Source organism: Acipenser ruthenus, chromosome 4 (assembly GCF_902713425.1).
Source record: "Acipenser ruthenus chromosome 4, fAciRut3.2 maternal haplotype, whole genome shotgun sequence".
Classification (NCBI taxonomy): domain Eukaryota; kingdom Metazoa; phylum Chordata; class Actinopteri; order Acipenseriformes; family Acipenseridae; genus Acipenser; species Acipenser ruthenus.
Window position 1 is genome coordinate 25,341,726 of NC_081192.1, and position 25,257 is coordinate 25,366,982.

The 25,257-nt window shown below is 38.8% G+C and overlaps 1 protein-coding gene across 4 annotated transcripts in view; it reads left to right on the forward strand.

Moving 5' to 3' along the window:
* Nucleotides 1-24,886, forward strand: part of LOC117400234 (nuclear receptor coactivator 2-like) — a 99,856-nt gene extending 74,970 nt beyond the window's left edge. For 2 of the 4 annotated variants that reach the window (XM_059022225.1, XM_033999853.3), the window contains 12 exons: nucleotides 1,341-1,536; nucleotides 3,890-4,090; nucleotides 5,639-5,863; nucleotides 6,466-6,589; nucleotides 7,753-7,918; nucleotides 8,192-8,482; nucleotides 9,205-9,282; nucleotides 9,825-10,275; nucleotides 16,135-16,312; nucleotides 18,066-18,264; nucleotides 18,527-18,616; nucleotides 19,929-23,590. In XM_059022225.1, coding sequence (XP_058878208.1) covers nucleotides 1,341-1,536; nucleotides 3,890-4,090; nucleotides 5,639-5,863; nucleotides 6,466-6,589; nucleotides 7,753-7,918; nucleotides 8,192-8,482; nucleotides 9,205-9,282; nucleotides 9,825-10,275; nucleotides 16,135-16,312; nucleotides 18,066-18,264; nucleotides 18,527-18,616; nucleotides 19,929-19,940 — 2,211 coding nt within the window. In that variant the 3' untranslated portion in view covers nucleotides 19,941-23,590. Of the gene's footprint in view, nucleotides 1-1,340; nucleotides 1,537-3,889; nucleotides 4,091-5,638; nucleotides 5,864-6,465; nucleotides 6,590-7,752; nucleotides 7,919-8,191; nucleotides 8,483-9,204; nucleotides 9,283-9,824; nucleotides 10,276-16,134; nucleotides 16,313-18,065; nucleotides 18,265-18,526; nucleotides 18,617-19,928; nucleotides 23,591-24,045 lie in introns of those variants that run through there. The other 2 variants (XR_009328437.1, XM_034920561.2) reach the window with 2 other exon arrangements.
* Nucleotides 24,887-25,257: the final 371 nt, after the last annotated feature.

The window sequence follows — 25,257 nt, forward strand, 5'->3', positions numbered from 1 at the left end:
AGTGTCCTGTTGATCCCATTATTCACAAAAACAAAAAGCTCTGATCTGTAACCCATGTTCCATGAGCAGAGACTGTGGTTCTCTATCGGCAGCCGACAGTTTCTCACTTATCTTATCACTCGCCCGTCTCACTCCTGTAAGGGACGTTTCTCACTGCCTGAAAGGCTAAGTAACAGTTGAGAGAATGCTGATTACTGTCCCTGTCTCCAGTACGAGCAACAGCGTGGCAGTTTTGCATACCCCAAGGGCACGAGAGACAAGTCATTTCTATGCCAGTACTTTGCAGACACACTTGTCGGCCTGCTTTTGATGTAAAAGGCCTTTTGTCAATTGTGTACCTTTTGTTAAGGCAAACTGTCTGCATACTGTACTAAAAGCCTTTATTGTGCCACGCTGGGAATGCATACCAGGCATATAGTGAAGCTACTCTAATGTAGAAAAGTGCATATAAAACAGAGATCTTTGAAAACTGCTTATCCAGTTGTCATGAAACTTATTGTTTTGCATAGGTTTCTGTTGGTGTCAGAATGTAGGGATATAATGAGGTGCCTGTTAATAGTGTTTTCATTGATGTCTGTGTTACATTTCTGTATACTGTATCAGAACTGCTTACCCAATTGTGAAGAACTTTGGTAAGGACATTCTTTTGCACAGTATCAGAATATGGGGATTCAGTATACAATGACACCTGTCAAGTTTTTCCATCAGTCTGTACGCACATATTTGTATCCCAATTACATACAGTGCAAGTCATTGTTTCAACTTTTTCATGAAAGTGAGTGTTTTTTTTTTTTTTGCATATATATTTATATATAAATATGCATTCAAATTTGACTTGGTAACAATCTGAAATTGCATCCATGCCAATATTCAATATATGTACATTTCAACAGTTTATAGCAACTTGGCAACAAAAAACAAAATATTGCACGGCCAATTTTAGAAAACCAGGCTTCAAAGGTTACTAGCAGAGGGGAAAGGGAAGTTCAGTACTGGCATACATAAAACTGCAGTTTATTAAAGCTACCACAGAATCTTAGTATAGTGCCCTCTTCTTGTGTTTATAAGCAAGACTGCATGATATTAGTGTCAAGTACAAAATAGCTACAGTAGCTACATATTTAAAATGAAGAAGGCTTGATTTTTCTGTAGTCTTGTTCAGACCCTTGCAAAATTGGTTGAAAAGTATAGCAAATGGAGGCTTAATGGGTTTTTAATCGTGTACTGTGTTTAATTGCTTAATTTATGTATTATTTGATTTGGGCTAGAGAGTTTTGAAAATGTTGGTAAAGTTACAGACATTAGTGTAATTGTAATTAAATGTTTGTTGTTTTTTGCAGTTAAGTGAATTGGATGACATTCTAGATGACCTGCAGAATAGCCAGCCCCAGCTTTTCTCTGACACCCGGCCTGTTTCTGTATCTGCGCCGGTGGACAAACAAGCCATCATCAATGACATCCTTCAGATCACCGGGGAAAACAGCCCTGCTACATCCCTGGGTCCACAGAAACAATTTCCTGGCATGCCTCAAAGCAGTAAGTGACATTTAATGTATTTCCGTATTAAAAAGATTGTATGGTTGCATGATTTAAAACATTTTTATACAGTACTTTCAAAGACTGCAATCCATGAGGTATTTATTTTAAAATCTTCTATTTATTTTTGTCAGTGTACCTGTGCTTTTAAATGCTGATGCATTTAGTTTCAGTAATCGTAATGTTCTTTCCTATCATCAATTAAATGCACTGATTTACTTTGACCTATTTTCTTTTCTTATATGGAGTAAAAACAACTATAATGACATCGCAGTGTTTCTTGATAAACAGCCACTGTAGTGCAACTGCAGACCCACAAGCCCAGTGGTACATCATGTTTTTTTTCTTGCTTTTACATTTATTTTGGTTCAATTTGTAATGTTTGTGAAATTGTGGTTCTCTCTGATGCTGAGTGAATGTAGCTTTGACCTAGAATGTTCCATACAGTAGTAATTAATTTTAGGCCAGTTGTACCACTGTTTGTTTAATGTAGCGCTAGTTACAGTACTATAAAATGAGACTTGCGTACACACACACAGGCTAAATGGTGTTGAGTTCACCTTTTGCTCTTGATACGGTTTGTATACACACACAGTTCGGTTACAAAGGGCAGCGACAACCGCACTAGTTAATGCTGTTCGGAACAAGTATTGAGTGCAGTTATTAATTCAGTTTGGTTAGTTAATGCGCACTAACTCTGTGTGTGTTACAACCGCACTAACACAACTGCAATTGGTGCTCAGTGGTTTTCTGCGCAACTAATGATGTCATTGTTTATCAGACATTTCCGTTTGATAAACATGGCAAAAAATATATATATATATAGGTGCCTGATGAGCCAAGTTGATTTTGTAGTATTGATGACTAGTAAATTTATAACAATGGTGAGTAGCACATATATATTGTAGTGATCTCGGTTAACGCAGACAGGCGCATCACACAGGGCGAGGCAATCCACACAAAGGCGGAGGGCGGGCGTGAACCCGGGACCTCTCGCATTAAAGCATAGCGCCGATACCGCTGTACAAAAGAGCCGGCTCCATTGTAAGGAGTGTATATCGAGCTTATGTCTTCGTTTGTGTGATTGCATCACCTACCAGCCCTGCTGCTGCCTTCCCCTGTGCACGCTACAATATAATATACTTTTTTTTATTTAATCAAAGTACAGTTGTAGAATATTTTGTTGTATGAAACACTTCTTCTTTTTTTTTTTGGTTTTGCATCTTCAATAAAACAATATGGAACCATTCGTATACCCAAAAGCCACAGTGTGACCGCAACTTGTTTTTCCAGCTATACCGAACATCTCATTTGTGTGTTTTGGCACTCCAGAAAATGTCTCGGTAAATGACAAAGACGCATATACGACTCCTTAGATATGCGTACATTTTTAATCCAGTCATTCGGAAACCACTCAAGTCGTTCCCACCAGCCTTTTGGTCGGAAGATTGCCCAAATGTTTCGATGTACCATCATGGTACTGCAGATCATCGCCACTGTATTTAGCAGTGCAGAAAAAGTAAAACGTCGTCTCCGCTGGTTTGTGTAGAAAAGAGCATAGCTGTGCTCGACGAGCTCTCGATCGAGTACATAGAGTACTTTCTTACAAAAGCATAAACAGAAACACAGCCTCCATGTTGTCACACAAAACCTCACGATCAGCATGTAATGATGGCCCGAGTTCAGTGGTTTGTTTAAACAGGGAGTCACTCACTTCAGCAATGAAGGGTGTGTGTGTACAACAAACAATCGCGGCGAGTGCCGTTTGTAAATACGGTTGTCGAGCCAACTGCAGTGTGTGTGTACGTAGCCTTAATAGTGGAACGACATTTTCAAGTTTGTTCTATACCAGTGCTGTGCTTTAAAAATACTTGTATTGCACATTTTGTATAATTTATTTTAAGAATAAGAACGATGTTGACAAAGTGCAGCCTGCTCTCGTTGTGAACTGGCACAATTACTGCCTGTTTTTTCTCATTCATGATGCTATTTGGGACAGAGAATGTTCACACAGATTTTTTTCTGAAATGACGCCCCTGCAGCAGAGGCTTTGAAAATAGATGTGTGTGCTTGGTACAGTAAAAACTCATGAATCACCAAATCACTTTCATCTCAGTCCCAAACTATTTCTTCCTTTTAATAAACTGTACTTTGTTTCAAGGGCTACATACTGGTACAGTTGGGTTTCTAGTAACAGTGTCTGTAACTACTATTGGTCTGAACCAAAAATATTCATTTATTTATTACAGTTGCCTCCTCCTGTGTACAATGAGTTGTTATATATAATATATAAAGTACACACACACAGCACTTGGGCTTGGTGAAAAAGCTTTGTGTGTCATTTATGTTGCAGCCTTCAGTAACCCCAGGGCAGGCCAGCCTAGCAGAGGCCCACCTGTCCACATCGTGTCTCTGGACGTGAATGTGCAGACTCGAGCCTCTTCAGGACCTTTTCAGAGCATGAGAAACAACAGTCCTTATTCGGTCATGTCCCAGCAGGGAATAATGGGAAATCAGGGGATGATGTCAAGCCAGGCAAATTTAGTAAATGCAGGTTGGTATTGTCATATTGCTTTTTTAGTAAACCCAGATGCATTCATTTTTTAATAAGACTCCCTGCTTACAGTTGCCGCCTCCTGTGTGCAGTGAATTGTTGAAAATATTTGACGTGTAACCACATGCCCTAGGTCATTAAGCTTATTATTAGTAAAATATACAAAAGCTTTCAAGATACTGACCTTAACAAAACAAAGTTTAGCATACCGTAGATCTATTCGGGACATTTGGCCAAATAAAATTACTGTATATTTAACATGAAAGCGTGTTGTATTAGAGACCCGTTTTAATGAATAAAAAATTCAAACTGACATTTTATTAGTATAGATTATCCATTTAGAGGGAGTCTTCAAGGTAGCAAGACCATAGGGAAGTTAATGTAGTCTGGTTCCTAAAGTAGGGCTTTTTATTTGCACTGTCTGCTATTTAAATACAGCGCTGCCTCAGCATTTCAGGAACTTATTTATCCAAAGTAGCCAAATTGATCATTTAAATGAATTTGCAATAAGTTGAGTTTTCTCTATTCTATATTTGTATAATGCTGCAGATTTGAATAGTAACCTTATGTGGCATCCCCATTTGATTTAGGTTTTTACAGAATACTGAAATGATAAAATATTACATTCGTGTCAGAGATGATGGATGGTACATTTTGTAGACTGAAGAGAATGCAGTAAAGTGCAGTAGATGCACATTTATCATGCATGCAGTAAATACTATAATTTCCCCCATTTGTTTTTTATTATTATTTTGTATTTTGTCCTTACATTTTTGCTTTTATTGTTGTGTGCTATATAAAGAAAAATACTTGACATAAAATGTATTACAAAAACATTATTCTTTTTTTTTTTTTTAATATAACAGTTCCTGTTAACTGTAATTTCTTAGCGGAGGCTTTCTCCTTCAGTGGAAGGAGAAAGGATTTCCCCAGGCTGAGGCTCACCTGAAATAAATGAACATCGGAAACTTCCTGTCTGTAATTTCCCTCTCTTGTTAATGTAATGGCTTATTAAAGTCACCCTGGTTCCCTGCATTTCAGAAAAAAAAGAAGTCCTTTAGTCTGCTTTTGCATCTTTAGTCTCATGGTAGAACACTACAAAGATGATTTAAAATCGGGATCTATAATATAATATGGGCGTTTTGTTTTAAAACAAGTTCAATGATTGCTGTTATATTCCGAGGGTTTCTTACCTTGTTTGGAAAGTAAAGACATTGATGTAGAATACAGCAAAAGTGATTCACTTCCTGAGGAAGGAAGCAAAGGGTTACCCGCACACGACCTGACCCTCCCCTTTCACAGGAACCACATAACATACACCTCTTTGTCAACAAGTTTGCAGTGCGTTCAAGCAGACGGCTGAAGCTGCACCACTGTGATGCTTGCACGGACTCCTACCACCTTACTGTACATGCACATGTACATGGATTGACAGAAATGGAGCCAAGTCAAAAAAGCAACTGAAGTGTATCAGTTCATCTCAAACCCAATTTAGAGGATGGTTTTGCTGCTGTGGGCTGGATTTCAGTTGTGTTGCTTCTTGTATAGGGATGTTCGGTGGTAACCCTCCGAGAGCCAACATGCCGTCGGGAGAGTGGGGCCCCCAGGGCGCTGCCGTCAACAGCACCAACTCAGCAGTGTCCGGCACCATCAACAGACCAATGCAGCCGGTAGCTAGAGGCATGGTCCGAAACACAGCGCCAGGGGTCTCGATGAGACCCAACAGCCAGCCTGGCCTAAGACAGATGCTACCATCTCAGATAATGGATATGGGTAAGCTGAAACCACTCATGAACTACTGTTGTTGTTGTTTGTTTTTTTGGTTTTTTTTAATTCAGACTTACTGTATGAATTAAGATACTGTGCAAGGTTTTGAAGAGGCATTACAGGCAGCATTCAAATAAAGCTTTTCAAACAAATGCATCTGTGAATACATTGGGTACATTACAGTGTTAGTTAGAAGACTGAAACGTGTTCTGGTAGTGGTTTTTCTTATAGTAGGTTATAAGGCACTGAAAGACAATAACACCAAATCATAGCGATTTCACTTAATTTGATATGTACATTAATATACACACTTAAAACATAACCCAGCATATGATTTTGATGCAACTAGGGTCTGCGATGCCTTATCTGCAAAATAATGTTCAAATGATAAACTATATTGTGTTGCAGTAATCCCGGCTAAGCTTCTGCAATGGAAATCCAGTATATTGCTTAAGTTGCATTGTGTAAAATTTTAGGATGCCAAAGAAGTTTATTTACAGTACTATTCCTTTTAACATCATGTATGTGTTGTGTCTGAGTTCACTTTTTGTGTAATGAATAGCATGTTTTGGAATCTGATACCAGTCTTTATTATCCTCTAAAACTAGCCCAGCCTGATCTGGGAATGTCAGGTCCCCAGTTTACCCAGCAGCAGGTACCGCCCAATCAGACAGCACCTTGGCCAGACAGCATGCTGCCCATTGAGCAGGGGCCCTTCGGCAATCAAAACAGGTAATGCATAACATAAGGGATGGATCAAAAGGCAGTTAGGATACCCAAGAACCAGGGTGATCCAAGTGCCTCAGAGTGTGAAAGCATGCAAATCTGAGAAGGAGTGAATACATGTTTCTCTTCTGTATTTTGTTACATATATGTGCACATGGTAATGTGTTTTTCAGTAAGAAAATAAAAACAATTGAAATAAGTAGTTATTTTGCTATTACCTTTCTACATAGATCGTGCTAAAAGAGTTAACTTGACATTTAACCCAGTTTTACCAAGTTAAAGATAAGCGGTCACATTGTTATAGATGGCAGGCAACACAGTGTTGCAACATTAGGTTTACATCTAACACTGGCAATTGGCATACTCATAATCTGAAATGTTAAAGCAATTAAATGAACTTAGTCATTTTGTTGACAGCCATGCAGAAGTTTAATTACATTCCAGCCACAGGGTGAAGACATCTTATAATGTATTCTCGTACAGTATTCAGATATTATTTATACAATAACAATTTCATGGCCCTCTGGTATAATAAATATATAAAAAAAACATGTCTCATTGTTGTAAAACAATGCTAGGATTCTGATAAGTGTCACAATTTATAGAAAACAAATACCTCTTGGGATCCTTGAATTGCCTTGGGTCTGTAAAGTAAACAGCGGTATTGCCAGCTTGTTTGGCCCCTCCCCCTGACTCCTTGTTCCTGTTAATTATTATTTTTTCTTTTTTTAAATTAATTCAAAATTAATTTAATTTGATGGGTACATTTGAGCCAGCTTTAAACTCCATTTACAAGCTTACTAAACTTAGCTCTATATGTCTACAGGCAGAAACTTTTGACATGTTTTACATTAAAAAAATGTCTACATCAAGTGCTTTGCAAAGCCGGTGAACTTGTTCTCTTCAAGAGACTTTTACAAGTTCAAAGGGGGGAACTTGCACCAGGCAAATGTAGCTTTCTCTCTTTGTTTTTATTTATTTATTTATTTATCTATTTATTTATTTAATTAATTAATTAATCAATTAATTAATTTAACGCACAGTGATTCTGCTTTAATTCTCAGAACATAATGTTATTAGTCTTGTTTGCGGAGGTGGATAGTTGGAGGAAAGTTATGTAGGTAGCTCAATCTAACACTCCCACCCCCGTGTCTTGTTTGTTCCTCCAGACAAGCCTATAACAGCTCCCAGGATGATTTGCTGTGCACGCCTGCTACCACAGAAGCCCTGACAGAGGAAGGCACTCTGCTCAATCAGCTCTACTCGGTACTAAAGGACTTTGACGGCCTGGAGGAAATAGACCGGGCTTTGGGGATACCTGCGTTGGTCAGCCAGGTAATCTTTAAACCTGGGCTTGTATGTTCACATGAAATCCGGAGTGATTTTAAGTTAATTTATGGAGCCAATTTACCAAAAATCTGTTGACATTAATTAAATAGCATAATAAGCACAATATGTAATTTTTAATTGGCTTTTAATTCCAGATTCTGTATGGTGATTTGAATTTATTTATTTATTTATTTATTTATTTATTTATTTATTTATTTATTTCGTTGGTTTGATGTGAAAGCGTGACCTGATACAGTGTTTGCTGATGTCACTCCACAGAGCCAGGCAGTGGACACTGAACAGTTTCCAAGCCAGGACCCCAGTATGATGCTAGAACAGAAGCCTCCTATTTACAGCCAGCAGTATTCTGCTCCACCTCCCATGCCCCAGGGAAATTACCCTCCCATGCAGGATGCCAGTTTTCACCCCCTGGCCAATCAGATGGGCCAGAGACCTGGCTACTCAATGTTACGCATCCAGACCAGGCCTGGGCTGCGGCCCACCGGCATGGTGCCTAACCAGCCCAACCAGCTGAGGCTTCAGCTTCAACACAGACTGCAAGCACAGCAGGTAGTGGACGGTTCTGATTCTGGATCTCTTTATTGTGTCCTCCTGAACCCGCAGGGATCCAGGTCTTCTGCAAGCAGATAGTTCAGGCAGTCGTATTGTTTTCATTTATTGTTTATCTGACAACACAGGGTACTAGGCTCCAACAACCTAGAATTTATTCTAACATGGCAGGTAATACATAAATAAACTGACACAAAAAAAAACTGTACACCTGAAGTCCCCAGAGCAGGATAGACAGGTTTAGTGTGTAGCAGCACTGTGGGAACATAGTCTTGATCACCCTCTGCTGGTGCAAGGAAGTATAACCAGGAGTTTAGGAGTAGTGCATTCCATATTTTAAATTCTAAGGGAAATAAAATAATATATGTTTTGTGTAAATACATTAGATGGGACATCGTTCTATATATCATACTGATTAAATATTAAGATATTTACTTTTAATATATTATACAGGCCAATCATTCAAGCAGCTGGTAAAAAGAACTTTTGTCAGAGATACTGTTTGATTTCTTTTAAACTATTAAAATAATTCGATTTTTATGGTTTAAATATATTTACATCTGGCATAATGTCTTAAGTATGGTAATAAGCAGCATGAGATTTCTGATTTTTTTTTTCTCAATTCTATTTATTCAAATACGGTAGACATAACATCCAATTACAATTACAAATTATGTGAACATGTCTAGATATTAAAAAATATTTTGTATTATTATTTTAAGAACCGTCAGCCACTGATGGGTCAGATCAACAATGTCTCCAACATGAATCTACCTCTAAGACAGAACGTGCCACCCCAGGTTAGTATGACACCCTGTTTAGAACATTTTTATGTGTTTTGCAGTATTCTGTATAGCTCTAGAAAGCAATTCAAGTTTAATCAATTAAACGGGTGGCAGTTGAGAGAGTACTTCAATCTCTGTGTAACCTGCAGAGGCGGTTTTTAAGTAACAGATGTGATTCCAGTTTATCATCGATGCATGTCCTCAAGGAACCAGCCTAAGAGCATGACAATACATTTCTTACAGGCAATTTGAAGAACCAAACATGTGTGACTAGTGGAAAGTAACTGTACCTGGGACCCAAGCTAATAAGGGGGAATATTTTCAAAGCATTTACTGTTTTAAATTAAAAAAATTTTTTTATAATTTTGAAAGGCAAAAAAGCCTGTTTGTTGTACAAAACTAGCATTCAGGTTTTCGTCCATTATTTGTAACATTAGTGTGGAATTGTTTTATTAAAAAAAAAAAAAAAGTGTTTTGTGCATCCTAGTGTGTAATATTATTTTAGTAAATGAATACAGTGTGATTTACCTCTTACTTATTTATTTACCCTCTCTCAGGGAACCATCAATGCTCAGATGTTGGCTCAGAGACAGAGGGAGCTCTTGAGCCAGCACCTGCGCCAGCGCCAACTCGAGCAGCAGCGGCAGCAGCAGCAGAGAACCATGATGATGCGGGCACAGGGCCTCAACATCCCACCTAGCATGGCAGCAGCAGCCCCTGGTGGTATGCCGGGCACCATGAGCAACCCGCGGATCCCTCAGGCAAACCCACAGCAATTCCCATTCCCTCCAAACTACGGTACTGGACTTAAATCCCCACCACCCTCCACCAGCCCTTTCTCCCCAGTGTCTCCCAGCCACCCTGGGTCACAGCTCCTCTCACTCAGCTCCTTGCATGGCTCCCAGATGAGTCTGGCTAACCAGGGAATGATGGGAAACATGGGAGGACAGTTTGGGCCTGTAATGAGTCCCCAAATGCAGCACAATGCCTTCCAGTTTCCCAGCTCAGGTACTACCTTTTCTGAGTGCTTTTCTTTGATGACTTGCATCCACAGTTTGCAGGAAACAGGACATTGGTGTTAAGTGAATTCATATTATAAAAAGTAATTTACAATAAGTGACTGCTAAATTTTAAATCTGCACCTGTAGTAAAATTCATACTACTTGTGCCCCGCGTGAAGCCGTCGGCTATTGTCACCCCTTCTCAGGGATCAAGTAACTTGAGCCAGCTAACTTGTGCTCTCCTTACAGACTGCTTAGCTCCGGACGGAGTTAAAATAAAAGTTTAATTTTTTTTTTAAACTTTTATTATTATTTGAATTGTAATATTGTTATTACTGTTTCCTGTTAGAGTTTTTCTCTTGTGTATGTCTCGTTGATACGAGGTACGTGCTGTGGATTAGACTGCTTGTAGTCTGTACCACAGTATCTCGCTGCCGTCTTGGTGTCTGCTTGCAGAACCATTACGAAGGCTACTGGGGCTCTGACAGCAGGCTTCCCTCAGTCTTGTATGCGTTCAGACTGTTTGGGTTTGCCTGAAGCTATATAGGTGGGCATCCGTATATACTGCTTCTTGCAGTAACGCAAACCGTGTAGACCTGTAGGTCACCGACCCGCTCCATTCCCGACCCAGCACCCGCTGAACAGGGAACGAGGTTACCACACTGGTACCGTACCAACCCGGTGCAAGTCACCACACGTGTACTGTACCGAGGGTACCGTACCGTACCGAGGGTTCTGTATCGGCCGGCACTAAGGCACCGAACCGGTACTTTCTCGTTACCATCTCAGTTACATACCGATCCAACTCGGTGCAAAGACACCGACCCAGTTCCCACCAACACTGGTTCAGTACCAGAGGACTTGGTTCAAGTTTTGAACAGCCTGTTACAGTTTTTTATAGTACTGTACACTGCGCTGTTACATACAGTACTGTACATTATGTTACATTACTGTGCAGCGGCATTGCTGCTTGAGTAGACTGAGGCAGCAGTTTTTTACACTGCATTGCTGTTTGCATAATGCCAGGGTCTTATCCCTGTGACATGTGCAAGGCCAGTCTTCCAGTGGAGGATAAGCACGGCAGGTGCTCTTCCTGTCTGGGACCAGAGCATGCAAAACAGGCACAAAACGCACGCTGGGGAAATGGGTGTCTCACAGCTCTGCGCACTCCATGTCCATACCACTTGGGCAGGGCTCTCTCCCATCATCTGTTAAAGATGTGGCTGCATCCTCTCCAGATGGCTCTGTGTCAAGGGAGAAGGGCCCACGTAAGAAGCCATCTTTATGGCCTTCTTCATCATCCTCTGCCTCTCCTTCTTCTCTTTCTCCTCATCCTTCTCCAAGGAAGAGAAGGAGTCACTGGTCTAAGAGATCGGCAGACTCCGAACAAATTGAGAAAAACGTGCATGATGCGGAGAAGCTGGTTTTGGCCCAATTTCCTCCTGTAGATGCCGCTATTACCTCTCTGATGCAGGTGCCTAAACTAGCGTTTCTGGCCAAAGACGCTACCTGCCTTAACAAACAGTTCAGGGACTCAGAAGTCATTTTGAAGAAGGCTTACTCAGCCAGTGCGTTCGCCACAATGCTGGGTAACTACAACAGTAAGCCTACCAGACCCCGTTTGTTGCAGGCTCTTTCTGAGAGTCATAGACCCACACCGCAGAAGCTGGAGGAGCTGTGGTCAGGGCCGGATTAATGCGGGGGATTTAGGGGCTGCAGCACAGGGCGTCAGATTTTGAGGGGCCCCCAAAAATATATATAATTTAGAATAAAATATCTAAAATACATTAGCAGCATGTGAATGTATGGATCGGAACATTAGGTCTCTTTTACCAAGCCGTATTGCTTTGGAGGACAAGCGACTGCCTGATCATATGACTTGACCTGCGATCAAGTCACGTGCTACCTTTATCAGTTGTGCCACCGTTGGCAGCGTATCCCCTAGAAAGTGTCCTTGGGGCATCAGATGATTCTAGGGCATTTGCCATTTACTCCCACCTTTCACTTCCAGAGCTAGACAACTCGACGAAATCAACCAACCCCGACCCTAACCCAACCCCAACCCTAACCTTAAGCAACCTCTGCACTAAAACCTAACCACAAACCCAATACCTAACCATTAAAAATCATCTGATGCCCTCAGGACGCTTTTCTAGGGGATATTCCTGTGTGCTGCGCCGCAGCGCGAACGTGACAGGTTAACCTGTTTCTGAGTCGACGGAGGTTAAAAATGTTGACCATGCAACAGCTTTTGCAGTCGATCAGGCCAGACGACTGGTTCACCACGGTGGACCTAAAGGACGCGTATTTTCACATCCCCATAAGACCAGGGCACAGGACGTACCTGCGGTTCACTTTTCAAGGAACAGCGTACGAGTTCCGTGTATAGCCATTCAGTCTCCCCAGGAGCTCGCTTCCCAGCAATTTTTTCTTCAGCCGCCTATGAAGGATAGTGTTCCTTGCTGGAGGCTTAACATGGTGCTTGAAGCGCTCATGAAGCCTCCGTTTGAGCTCTTGCATTCAGCTGAGCTGAAATTGTTATCACTCAAAGTGGTGAGATGCAAGCGTTTTCGATTTGCAAAAGTCTGCTTCATTTTTGCAGAAGCCAGGACAAAGGTTACGCTTCGTACCAATCCTACTTTTTTGCCGAAAACTATCTCGGCATTTCATTTCAACCAGTCTGTGGAAATGGAGGCTTTCCATTCGCCCCATTTCAAGTCTGACAGGGAGCGACATCTCCATACGCTTTGCCCTGCGTGGGCACTAGTGTATTATGTTGATAGAACACAGAGTTGGAGGCAGTCTGAACAGTTTTTTGTCTGTTATGGGGCAAAGTCCCATGGTCAAGCCCTGTGTAAGCAGAAGCTATCTAAATGGATAAGAGACAGTCAGGGCTGCCTGTGAGTGAGCCAACTTGCCCCCTGCAGATAAGCTCACTGCCTATACCAACAGGGGCATGGCAACTTCGTGGGCTTTATTCTAGGGTGAGATCTGTCAAGGATGGTGGCAATGCAGCAGTGTGGGTTACTCTCCATACCTTTTACAAGGTTCTATCGACTGAATATCATGTATTGAGGGCGGCTTCAAAGTTGACCCTTACAACATAACTTAGAGGTGCATTTCTCCCTCAATTTTTTAGCTCTACCTATTTCTTACTTGGGTTCCGTATGGTAACACTCAAGGTAGCCTTTGGCTTAGCCTTGTAGCATTCCAGTCATTATGCAATATTGCCCTTGCGACGGCTTTGGTACACTCACCCATACAGTTACATTTCGTACTTGATAGGGAACGTTAGGTTATTATCATAACTCTGGTTCTCTGAAATAAATGTAACCGTTAACCTTCAAGGTCTCTTCGTCAATGACTGCAGCATTCTTGAAGGAAAGTTGATGCTGGCATCTGCGTGCAGTCGTCTTATGCCCTTGGGGGGCGGGCATGACTGCGTCACAGGCGCTGGCGTGCAGCTTTGGTATAATCTATTCATGTTCGGGGTTTTCAGTAGGTAAACACCCAAATGGTAATGGTTATATTTCTATTTCAGAGAGCCAAGGTTATGATGATAACCTAACATTTTACTTTTATCTTATGGCAAACGACTGTGCCTGGTGGTACCACAAACACCAGCGACCCTCTTTAGCTCTGGGGGCGATAGCGGGGCTTCTTCCTCTGGTTCTGGAGACAGCAAGGTGTCTCCTTTGGGCTCTGGACATGGGCATCCGTGCCACCTGTGCCCAAACCTTTCACAGCATCCACACCAGCCTGGCAGGACATCGGGCAGTCTCTCCAGCGGTGTGCCTGTTTCCCACTGACAACTCTGGTTCTGGAACTGGCAACTCTGGTTCCGGAGTACACAACTCTGGTTTTGGTGCAGGCAACTCCCCTGCTTCTGTTTCTGGCGCTGGAAGCAGTTCAGGGTACTGGGAGAGCCAGGCCTCCAAAGTTGCAATTAGACAGCAAGACCGCTGATGCGTAACCTAGGCTTGCTTTTGGAGGGGCTAAAAAAGTCCAACAGCATCCCCACACCTACGCGGATGCAGGGAACACACAGTGGGCCCAGTTACATTTTCTTCTCTATTTTTATATAATTTCTTTTTTTTTTTTTTTCTTCAGTTCCGTGTAAGGTCAGGAGGGGCCCTGTCCCACCACTGCCACCATATCTCTCACCCACACACAAACCCGTGTACCCAAATCTATATAGCAAAAATACAACCACAAAAAAGTGGCATGAAATCTCCTGCTGCAGCAGGTAGTGGCACGAGTTCACACTGTTGAACAGGAAGTGGCAACAGGAAGTTTATGAAAGGATTGTAAACAAACTGGCAAGTTCTGGTTTCTGAAGTAGAACTGTAGAAAGCATACAATAATAAAATATTCACTAGGAATAATATGTTACTGAAAAATGCAACATGATTGTGGGATGCTACAAGTTAGCCCTGTGGAATGACCACCTGATGATAAGTAAAGTTTGGCGACCGTGAATATATTTGGACAAACAAACAAAAGTGTTAAATGTTAAATTCCACATTGGCACTTCACATACAAAACAGTTCCATACAAAGTTTGCCTGCAAATCAAAAAAAAAAAAAAAATTGCTCCTGTATTTGCCATTGTTGAGTGCGTTTTTAATGTTTTATATTCAAAGAGCAGTGCAAGTCATGTAATCACTTCCGATATGACAAAACAAGGGTCAGCTAGACTCAGCTTTGTTGGTTTCCTTTTCATGAGAATCAAATCCAGAACTTCATGGTGCTACGGTTTGATACTTCACCACACTATACCTGGTACTGTGTTACATCGTGACTATTAGTAGACGGTGGTTTGGAGTCACCAGCAATTTTTTTTTTTTTAAATCAAAAGAAAACATGATGTTGCTGTTAAAATCTTCTTTCCAGATGCACTTTTAAGACTCCCTTTGTGTGTAGTTGAATTTTGGTATGTTACTCTTTTGCTATAGATCTCTCTTCACTTGTGTCATCACTTGTGTGCAGCAGTGTGGAGTAGTGGTTAGGGCTCTGGACTCTTGACCGGAGGGTCGTGGGTTCAATCCCCAGTGGGGGACACAGCTGTTGTACCCTTGAGCAAGGTACTTTACCTAGATTGCTCCAGTAAAAACCCAACTGTATAAATGGGTAATTGTATGTAAAATAATGTGGTATCTGTATAATGTGAAATAATGTATAATGTGATATCTTATAACAGTTGTAAGTCGCCCTGGATAAGGGCGTCTGCTAAGAAATTAATAATAATAATCATTTATTGGAGAACCCCTTTGCTTTTGTTACTCCTGATTATGAGCTAGGTTCTTGTTACGTATAATTGAAAAACAAAGTGCAGATGGGAGCATAATCTTGTTACAGTTAATACTGTACTACACATGGCTGTTTGAGTGAAATACAGTAGCCTTCTTTTTAGTATCATCAATGACACGTTAAATAAGGGGGTGCTCTAACAGTGTGCACAATTTCCTGTCAACAGCGGTGGTATACCTGTATATGATAAACAGTCCTCAACACCAGAGATAGTCATTAATGTTGGGTCCCCAGTAGACTGCGTTAATGGTACAGTAAATGTAAATGCACAACTGATGGGATTTAAGGAATTTATTTTGTTAGCTAAAACCACTGTAACACTGTGCTGATTTTGAATTAATGCGTTTGCCTCATTAGTTATTTAATTTATCTTCCAATCACTCCTAGGGCAAAAAGATTTTACTGCCACTTTGTTTTTGACCAGTGTGCTGCTCAACCCTAGCACCATAACTAGTGTAAAGTTCAGTCTCTAAATATGATAAACCTGTGGGTTGTAGAGCATGAGCTGGTTTATCCAAGCCTTGCAGAGGGCTCACAGGCTCTTTGTTTGTTTCCAGGAATGAATCAGCAAGCTGACGCAGGATTTGGTGGAGCTGCTGCCCCCCAGAGCACCCTGATGTCGCCCAGGATGAGTCACACTCAGAGTCCCATGATGCAACAGCCCCAGGCTAACGCAACCTTCCAGTCATCGTCTGAGATGAATGGCTGGCCACAGGGGAATATGAGTGGAAACAGGTAAATCCCTCTGTGACTGAAACAAGCAACATGAATGCTCTCCATGTCTGCACTAATACTTGAAGGGCTTTTAATATATTACTGTTGCCATGTGTTATAATAGTCACCATTTCACTGGCCTTCAGATGAAAGGATATTGTATGTTATTATCCATGTAACAAGGATATAGTGGAGGGTCCTGCATGCATGTGTGTCCATATGGATCTACATATTAAATTAACTGCAGAGAATACATGTGTTTCAACAACAAAGAAAATTATCACAGTTACAATTATTTTAAGAAAAATGCAGTATAACAGTGTGTCCCATTTGGGGTCCAGTACAAATCCACTACATATCGAGGGCCACAATATAGCGAGAGACCCACAGAAAAACAAATATGCTAACAAATAAATACTGTACAACCACTTTTCGTATACAAAGCAGCACACCGTTTTAATTCATACTGCGGAGGGTAACTGCTTCTCATCAACTTAAGTCTCCAATTAATTTCATGAATCTTCCTCTGCTTTCTCAAATGCCCAAACCGCTGCATTGAAAGAATCCATTCCCACAGTAGAGGCTTGTTGCTAGGGAGCTGACGTCACTGCCCTGTGACTTTCGCTAGTGCATTGCTTAAAAAACCGCTGCAGCACGTAGATATTTCATTTGCTTTGTGTTATTGTGCAATGTGTGTGTATATGATAACAGCACGATATTAATGCTTTGTTTTTAATGGTTCTGTATATTTTAGTTTTGTGATGTGCAGTACAAAATAAAACGAACAGTAATTCTAAGTGAAATTGTCCATGTATAGTGCAGCTTAGACATGCGCAGTTAGACTGTAAAAATGTAGAGCCAACTCCAGGACCGCGATATATCCGAATCCACAGTATAGCGATATAACGAGGTGTGTGTATACACACACACACACACACACACACACACACACACACATTTTTTTAAATTAAAAATGTAACGAAAATACAGTCGAGCAGTGAAAAAACTGTGATACAAAACATCAAAAGCATTTTTAAATAAAGATATGACATCTAGTGGTAGACCACGGCAACAATGCCCAAACATAAGTCACACAAACCACATAAAACCATAAACAAAGTACCATAAACTGAACACACAAACGCATTGTAATTAATATACTGGCGGAAATGGGCTTCCATACACAGTATCAAAATAGTTAATAATAGAAAGATAGCGCAAATAGCAAAGTCACAATCCACATACAATCTTTCAAAGAGAACAAGTTTAGTGCATGTCACATCACCATATGTTTCAAAACAATCAATTTATGTAAAGATGACTGATAATTGAATTCCCAGTATTTTACATTTACTATGGACTTTGACAGTAAATTACTATTTTATGGCAAAAAAGATTAAAGCTGTCAGTTTAACAGTTGTCTTACCTTTACTTGTAAATAAAGTCTACCCTTCTCTCCTGAGATGTGAAATGGTCAATCATATGATCATGCCAGCAGGGATTCTTCTCCAGTGCCTTCATGATTCCCTTCTCAATAGAATGGCCAAGTTCTTTAGTTGTTCTTTTCACATTGTGTTTCTGGTATAACTTTTGAGTTTCTTTAGACATGAGAAGCTCCTTTCCACACCAACTAAAGTTGCACCTCAGAATTGATGTGCTCCTTTGATTTGGCGTGCCGTTTCACTGTGCGGCCAAGTTTTTAAAATCTGCAATTGTTCAGTTAATTGTTCTTTTCTGTTCAAGTTCAGTTATGTTTTCTTTCTTATTTTGTTAGCATGTTTTCGCAACAGTCATCGCCTCAGTTTGGGCAACAGTCAAATGCCAGCATGTACAACAATAATATGAACATCAATGTGTCCTTGGCAACAAACTCCAGCAGTATGAACAACATGAACCAGATGTCGGGGCAGATTAACATGGCCTCAATGACCTCTGTGCCTACATCAGGGTTGTCCTCCATGGGTCCTGAGCAGGTAAGAGATGCAGCCTTAACTAACATGGGCCACCTCTAAAAATGACTATCTGACTCTCTCTCTTACAATGCATATATTGGGCCTGTTATTCAAGTTTTAAATATTGTATGCAATCTCTTATAACTCTCTATAAAAGGAGACAAATTGGATAAGTAAATACTGACCAGTCAATTAGACATAGACTGTGAAATCTATATATTGTCCTGCATTGTCGTCTTTTTCTTTTTTTTTAATATGATGGTTTACACTACATTTATTACAGGTGACTGAGCCTACTATGAGGGGAGGAAACCTCTTTCCAAACCAGTTGCCTGGAATGGATATGATTAAGAAGGAGGGCGATGGGTCTCGGGTGAGAAATGTGAATAACACTAACTAAGGGAAAAAGAAGAGTTATAACTCCATTCCATCTTGGCCATCCCCTATTTTCTTGTGATTTTATGTACTACAATTCTTTGCTAAACTAATTACAAGTTGAAGACTTTCTAAGTGTTTGCCTACACTTTATTGTGCTGTACTTAGGACAACAAGGTTGTGAATAATTTAACATGATGACTTTTTGTAATTCAAGAGTAATGATGCTAGGCTGGCTTAACGTAAATCTTAAAATGGTGCTGTAATTAGTAGTGTGCACTTAGTGCAAGTCTGGTTTTGCACTTGGAGGACAAATGCTTTCAGACTTCAGGACTGTATACCTGTATACTGAAACTGTGCAACTTATATGATACTTATGTATTGATTTTTCCGCCTGGTTCACAGTGGGCTAAGTAACTCTTTGGGACCTAAAGTATTTGCAATGCCATATACTTAACGAAAAACTGACAACAATTGAAAAACGTGACATTTCGAAATCGAAAATTGTAGTTTTATTGATTACATGATGTTAAATAAAAGATCTAAATTATGGTCATACAGGTTTATATATATATATATATATATATATATATATATATATATATATATATATATATATATATATATATATATATAGTGTCAATCCTAAAATTCTAGGTGATGCAAAACTTTTGTCCAAAGCTGTAGGTCTAATTTAATCATCTATGTTGTACAAGAAAAATAAACCCTTTTGTTGCAGTTATTTGTAAAGCTGCCACTGCCATGCAGTCGTGAGACCTTTGGACTTCATACCTGCAGGTCTATAAATGTGTTGGTGACCAGGGCCAGGGCCACGAGTTGAAAGAAATTCACTTCAAGAATAAAATACAAAATCTAATAGTGGATTAAGAGTTCTATAATAACCTTACCAGTTGGAAATAATAGTACTTGATTTATATGCTGAGAGTGCTGTTGTAAATAACTGAACTAAATAATTGAGTGTCTGGCCATTAGTGAAGCTTCATTTATATTAACAATCAGAACAGGGAGGGATAAATTTAAATAAACTGGATGAAATGTAATCCTGATGACAACATCTTATACCACTATACTGTTGACACCTCTATATGCATTTAATATTGTGCAAATCTGAATCTTTCAATTGAGAAGCATTTAGTAGGAATGTTTTGGAATATTACTGTTATAAAATTAGCAATATTATTGTAATACCAAATTGTCCTGCATCTAAATATTTAGTTATTTATAAAATGCTTACTTTAAATGTATTTGTTATAACTTAACTAAATTTATATTCTGTATTTCATCTACAGAAATACTGTTGACCAACACCACTGCTGGGCCCTCAAAACATTTCCTGACAATTCAGTGCACTGTCAGTATTTAAGAAGTTGACATTTATGACAACCAACCAACTAACCAACTGGCTGCTGAATAGATTTGCCAGGTTCAGCAATCAAAAGGATCTGAGGATTAATGGGATAAAACAAGAACAAAAAAAAAAAACCTTGTTACAACACTTCTGAAAGTAGCAACCTCCGCTTGCTCGGTCTCAAGTAAGCAAACAGAAAGCCAGTCAGTGTGTTCATCGCATTCACCATAGTGTGACTTAGGTCTCCCCTGAACAACAAACTGATAGTGGCAACAGAATCCTTGTCAGATGAATGTATTCCTTGCTGGGGAAAATGACCATTATCTTGTTCTATTTTATGATGTACACGGTTTGCTTCTCTCTCTCTCTCTCTCTCTCTCTCTCTCTCTCCTCTCTCTGACTTTCTCGATCTCTTTTCTCTCTTCTATTTCTCTTGTTCTAATCGGGTGAGGCGGCTTCTTGTCAGAATTCTTCACCATATTTGAGACTTAAGCCTTTTGCTTGACAGGGTTTGTTGTGTGAAAAATAAGAAACTGTATAAGCTGTAGGGGTTAATAAATTAATTTAAGAGGTTATAAAATAAAATGAATGGTTTGAAGAATATATACAATTTTGTTTATTATAAAGCCAGACTTGCGTAGTCAACAGAAAAGCTGATAATATATATCATTTTTTTTTTTTTTTTTTTTTTAAATCCAATACTAGGTTTAAAAAAATAAACCAGCTGGTCAGGTTTGTATCTAGATTAAATGCCTGAAAGGGGCACTTCTGTTTTTTTTTTTTGTTTGTTTTTTTTTGCAGTAAGATGCCAGAATGTCTAAAATTGCCCTCATAGATTGGCAGAAATTCAGTCCTGCTTTAGAGTAGTTATGAATATTATTCAAACCTTTAAGATCCTGCTTTTTTTTTCAAGTGAGGATATTTATACAGTTAGTGTGTGTGTGTATGTGTGTATATATGTATAATATATTTATCTACACATACATTTACAGTTTTAATCCTCCCCTAATACCTGGTCTTACAATTGCAATGTTGTGTACATTTGTTGGGAATGGCATCCAGCACGTAGAGATTATGTTTCAGATTGTGCCGAGGAGGGCCATCACATACATCAAAGAGGCTCAATTTCTATTGGCACATTTTGAGGGAGGAGGGGGGAGGGGGGGGAATATACATAGGTTACCACTTGCTGTGGTGTTGTGAATAGCATAAATGGGGGAGGGGGGAGATGACAGCCATAACTCAAATGTATTTGTGTGTGTGTGTGCTTATTTTTTTTTTCCCCAAACTGTCATTGGAGTGGAGTGTTTAGAAAGAAACTATTAGGTACACAACTTTTACTGTTCTGGTGTATGTAACCAAGCAATAACTACTACTTGAGAATCTTTGTTTTACAATTTTGTAAATTTTTCTTTAGGCAAAATTTGCTCTGCAGTTCACCCAGAAAGCAAGGTACTTCAGTATTAATTGTAGCCCCCTTTTATCTCCGTGTATCAAATCGAAAGTCAGATTAATGGTGTTCTTGAATAATCATTGTCTGCAGTACTACTTTGTTCATTTTAGATTATTTTCTAGAAATTCGCACCCCCCCCCCCTTTTTTTTAACAAGCCATGAATAAATGACTTCCCCTTTTCTTTTCTATTCTTTTTTCATTTAGTCCAGTCCTGCTGGGCTAGCCAGAGGTCAGAAGTATATATGCCTTTTTAGTGTGAAGATACTATGTGAATAGTGTAGGAGGTAGTATCCTACAAACCAATATTGTTTGAAATGTGTTCTCAAGCTATATAGATTTTGTAATTTATTTCATTTTTTTCTTCTTTTTAGAGGTGTGCTCAAGTGAATGTATAAGCCAGAATTATCTGATTTTAAAGTGATATCAAGACTTTTGAGAAATAAACTTCAGCTGATTTGCTCACTGAGCCCATTTATTTCCCTAATTCTCCTTTTCTGGCTATATATATTTATATTTTGTATTTTGTTTTATTTTAAATGAAAAGGGTGCTTGTTTGAATTTAAGGACACCTATGAGTTGGTTAATCCCTATTTTTAGCTAGGTCATTATAGTTGTGATATTTGGCCCGTAGCTTTTCATAAGAGAATAAAAAATAGCTTGTCATTGACAATTTTATCTGGCGATTTGTATGGTGTCATAGTTCATCAAATATGAACTAACTTTATAAAAGGCAGTATATATTTTAGCTGCCTGGGCAACTAATCCACATACACATTAGCTGCAATTCTTTAGGTGGTTCCATTTCCATATATACCAGTATGTTGGTGGTATAAGTTTAGCCATTCCATTGTAAAACTATAATTTTATATTTCTTATTGTTGTGGAAATATACCTACCATTAGTGGTATGTGGCTTTATTACATTTTCCTTTTCACTTTTGAAGTCCCAGTGTGGTAGGGGCTTGTTGTCCCTCCTGTAACATCTGGAAGAAGAAAAAAAAAAGAATACTGTAGTTTATACCGTAGGTCCTCACACTGTACAGTGCATTGTAAACACAAAATTGGTATATGCATAGACTCCAGCTGTGTGTTGTTCAATATATTAACAAAACAGCTGTGTTTTTTTTTGGTGTTTATTTGTAATATTTGGAGATATTCATCTTTTACTAAATTCACCGTGTAAAACATTAAGAAAAAAAACTATTTTAGAATAGTCCATTTTAGCATATGAACTGAGTTTTACAGCTCTGTTTGCCGAATCCAAAGATGACACTGTCAGTTTTAAACCATAAGCCATGAAGTGTTGTGGTTTAAAAACCTTTTTATAGTATTTGTACAGGGACAGTTTTGACTGGGAGCAAGTACCTTCTTTGCACACTAAAAAAAAAATATGATTTCATTTTTTTTTTTTTTTTTACATCAAACAGGCTTTGATTGATTGATTAAATTGACAAACTTTTGTCTCTACTTTTTGTTTTCTTTCGGATTTTGGGAAATTATTTGTTTTATATAGTCTGCCAATTTCATAGAACAGGTAGAAGCTCAATGTAAGAACCTCAAAATGCTAAACCTAGCATAATGCCTTAGATCTGGTTTTATGATTTGTATATTCCTACAAAGCTGTCTGTTGTATTATATTTGTATAGTGAATTGTGTACAATATTGAATGAATTCATCATCAATTTATATGTTTTTGTTGCTGGATACAGACTACAGCCCTCTTGGCATATTCAGACAATTTTTGCTGTTAATTTTCCATGTTTTGTCTGTGATCAGTTGTGGGTTATATTATTTGTACAATTGTTTCTCATTTAATGTCTGTATGAAAAGATGAGGCAAGGTTAAATCTAAGCAATATGTAAAATATATGGTTTTTCTGGAGAAAGCTTAGTGTTGCAGGCTCAGAGATGTATTTTTCCAGTTGAGTTCACACTAAACATCACCTTATTCACCTGCATTGATGTTTGTAATCCTAGTGTGAGCATTTTATGCAAAGTTAGGTATATTGAGAGAAATTTAAACACATTTATGCAAGTTGTTGACTAATGCTTCGCTGATGCTATTTGCTATTTGCTATTTGATGTTAAATAATGCCATTGTAAATAAAGAATTCTGTTATTGCAACATTTAATAAAATGTTTTGACTTTGGGTTTTGCCTGGGTTTGGGGGTATTTCTCCACATTTTCCTACACAATACAAATTTAATGAAGAATCATCAGGGGTCGGTTTTTCAAAATTTGTAATCTGGATAAAAGTGATCCGAATTTTGTGATTGAGATTACTTTCAAGTGGATTGTTTTAATGCGGTTTTTCAGAAAATGTCACTGCTGGATTACATTTATACAGATTACAAATAAATATGAATTAAAAAACAGATTTTGTAATTTATTTTATTTTATTTAAGTAATCTCGATCACAAAATATAGGATTGCAAAATCCGGATCACTTTTATCCAGATTACAAGTTTTGAAAAACCGGCCTCAGGACATCTGTATACTTAAAACACTGCTTCTGGGAATCGGAACAGTAATACTATTTAATAGTAGACGCTAGTTATATGGCAATGGTCTGTCAACTAATTTGCTTAATGTCCCCTTTTCCCAGGTAATGTGTATGACGTCATCGTTGGAAGCTGAAAGTAATGTCCCGATACAGCATTAAAGTAAATCCGAGGAGGGAAAAGTACTTTTTTTTTTTTTTCTTCTTCATGAATGAATACAAAGCCTTAAATTTTAAAATAATTTAGTTAAAATGAATAGGCCTTTTAATTTGCCCAATGCTTACCAAATCAGTCTGTAATTTAATTGGTTGGGTTTTACATTTTAATAAATAGTTTCTCAAATTTTATTGACACTTTTTAGTGACTTTTTTTTCTAGTGAGCATTACATTTACACATGAATACAGTATTAAACGACTCCGCAGTACTGTACCTAATATATATATATTGGGTCGGTGGCAAATATGCTTGTAACGCTATGTTCTTGTACAGTATATATCTGTATATCTATCCCCAATTATCTGTGTAATTGTTCATTTGAAACTAACCCTTTCAGCCTATTTCTCTTGCTGGTAAGAAACAGAAAAAGGTGGCATTCCATCATTTAGGGTAGCTGTTGTACGACCCTACGTTTGCCATTAATGTGGTCCTGTATATTGAGTTTCAATATCTTTTCTCCACCCTTTATTCTACATTGACTCTACATTTTATTATTAAAAAAAACATTCCCCTACCTTCCTTTTTATGAAATGTTGTATATTTTTCAAGCTTTCAAATTCTGAGATGGGTTACAGTGACTAGTTATCTTGTAATTAGCTGTTGTAAACAAGCTAATTATAGTTCATATGGCCTTTTTCCAATAAAAATGTAAATATAATGTCTTCGCTTTAGTATTCTTTTTTCTGCATCAAATGCTCTGCAATATTCCCCTGAATGATGCATTTTTTTTTTTTAAACCTGCTTCTAATCCTGGATCTTTTTGTTAGTACTAACTCCTTCAATAGATTAAAACATGTAATCTATATTTGAATCTGAATAAAATCACAGCACCTGCTTTTGGGGGTACTTTTATTATTATTATTATTATTTATTTCTTAGCAGACGCCCTTATCCAGGGCGACTTACAATTGTTACAAGATATCACATTATTTTTACATACAATTACCCATTTATACAGTTGGGTTATTACTGGAGCAATTTAGGTAAAGTACCTTGCTCAAGGGTACAGCAGCAGTGTCCCCTACCAGGGATTGAACCCACAACCCTCCAGTCAAGAGTCCAGAGCCCTAACCACTACGCCACACTGCTGAAGAATGGT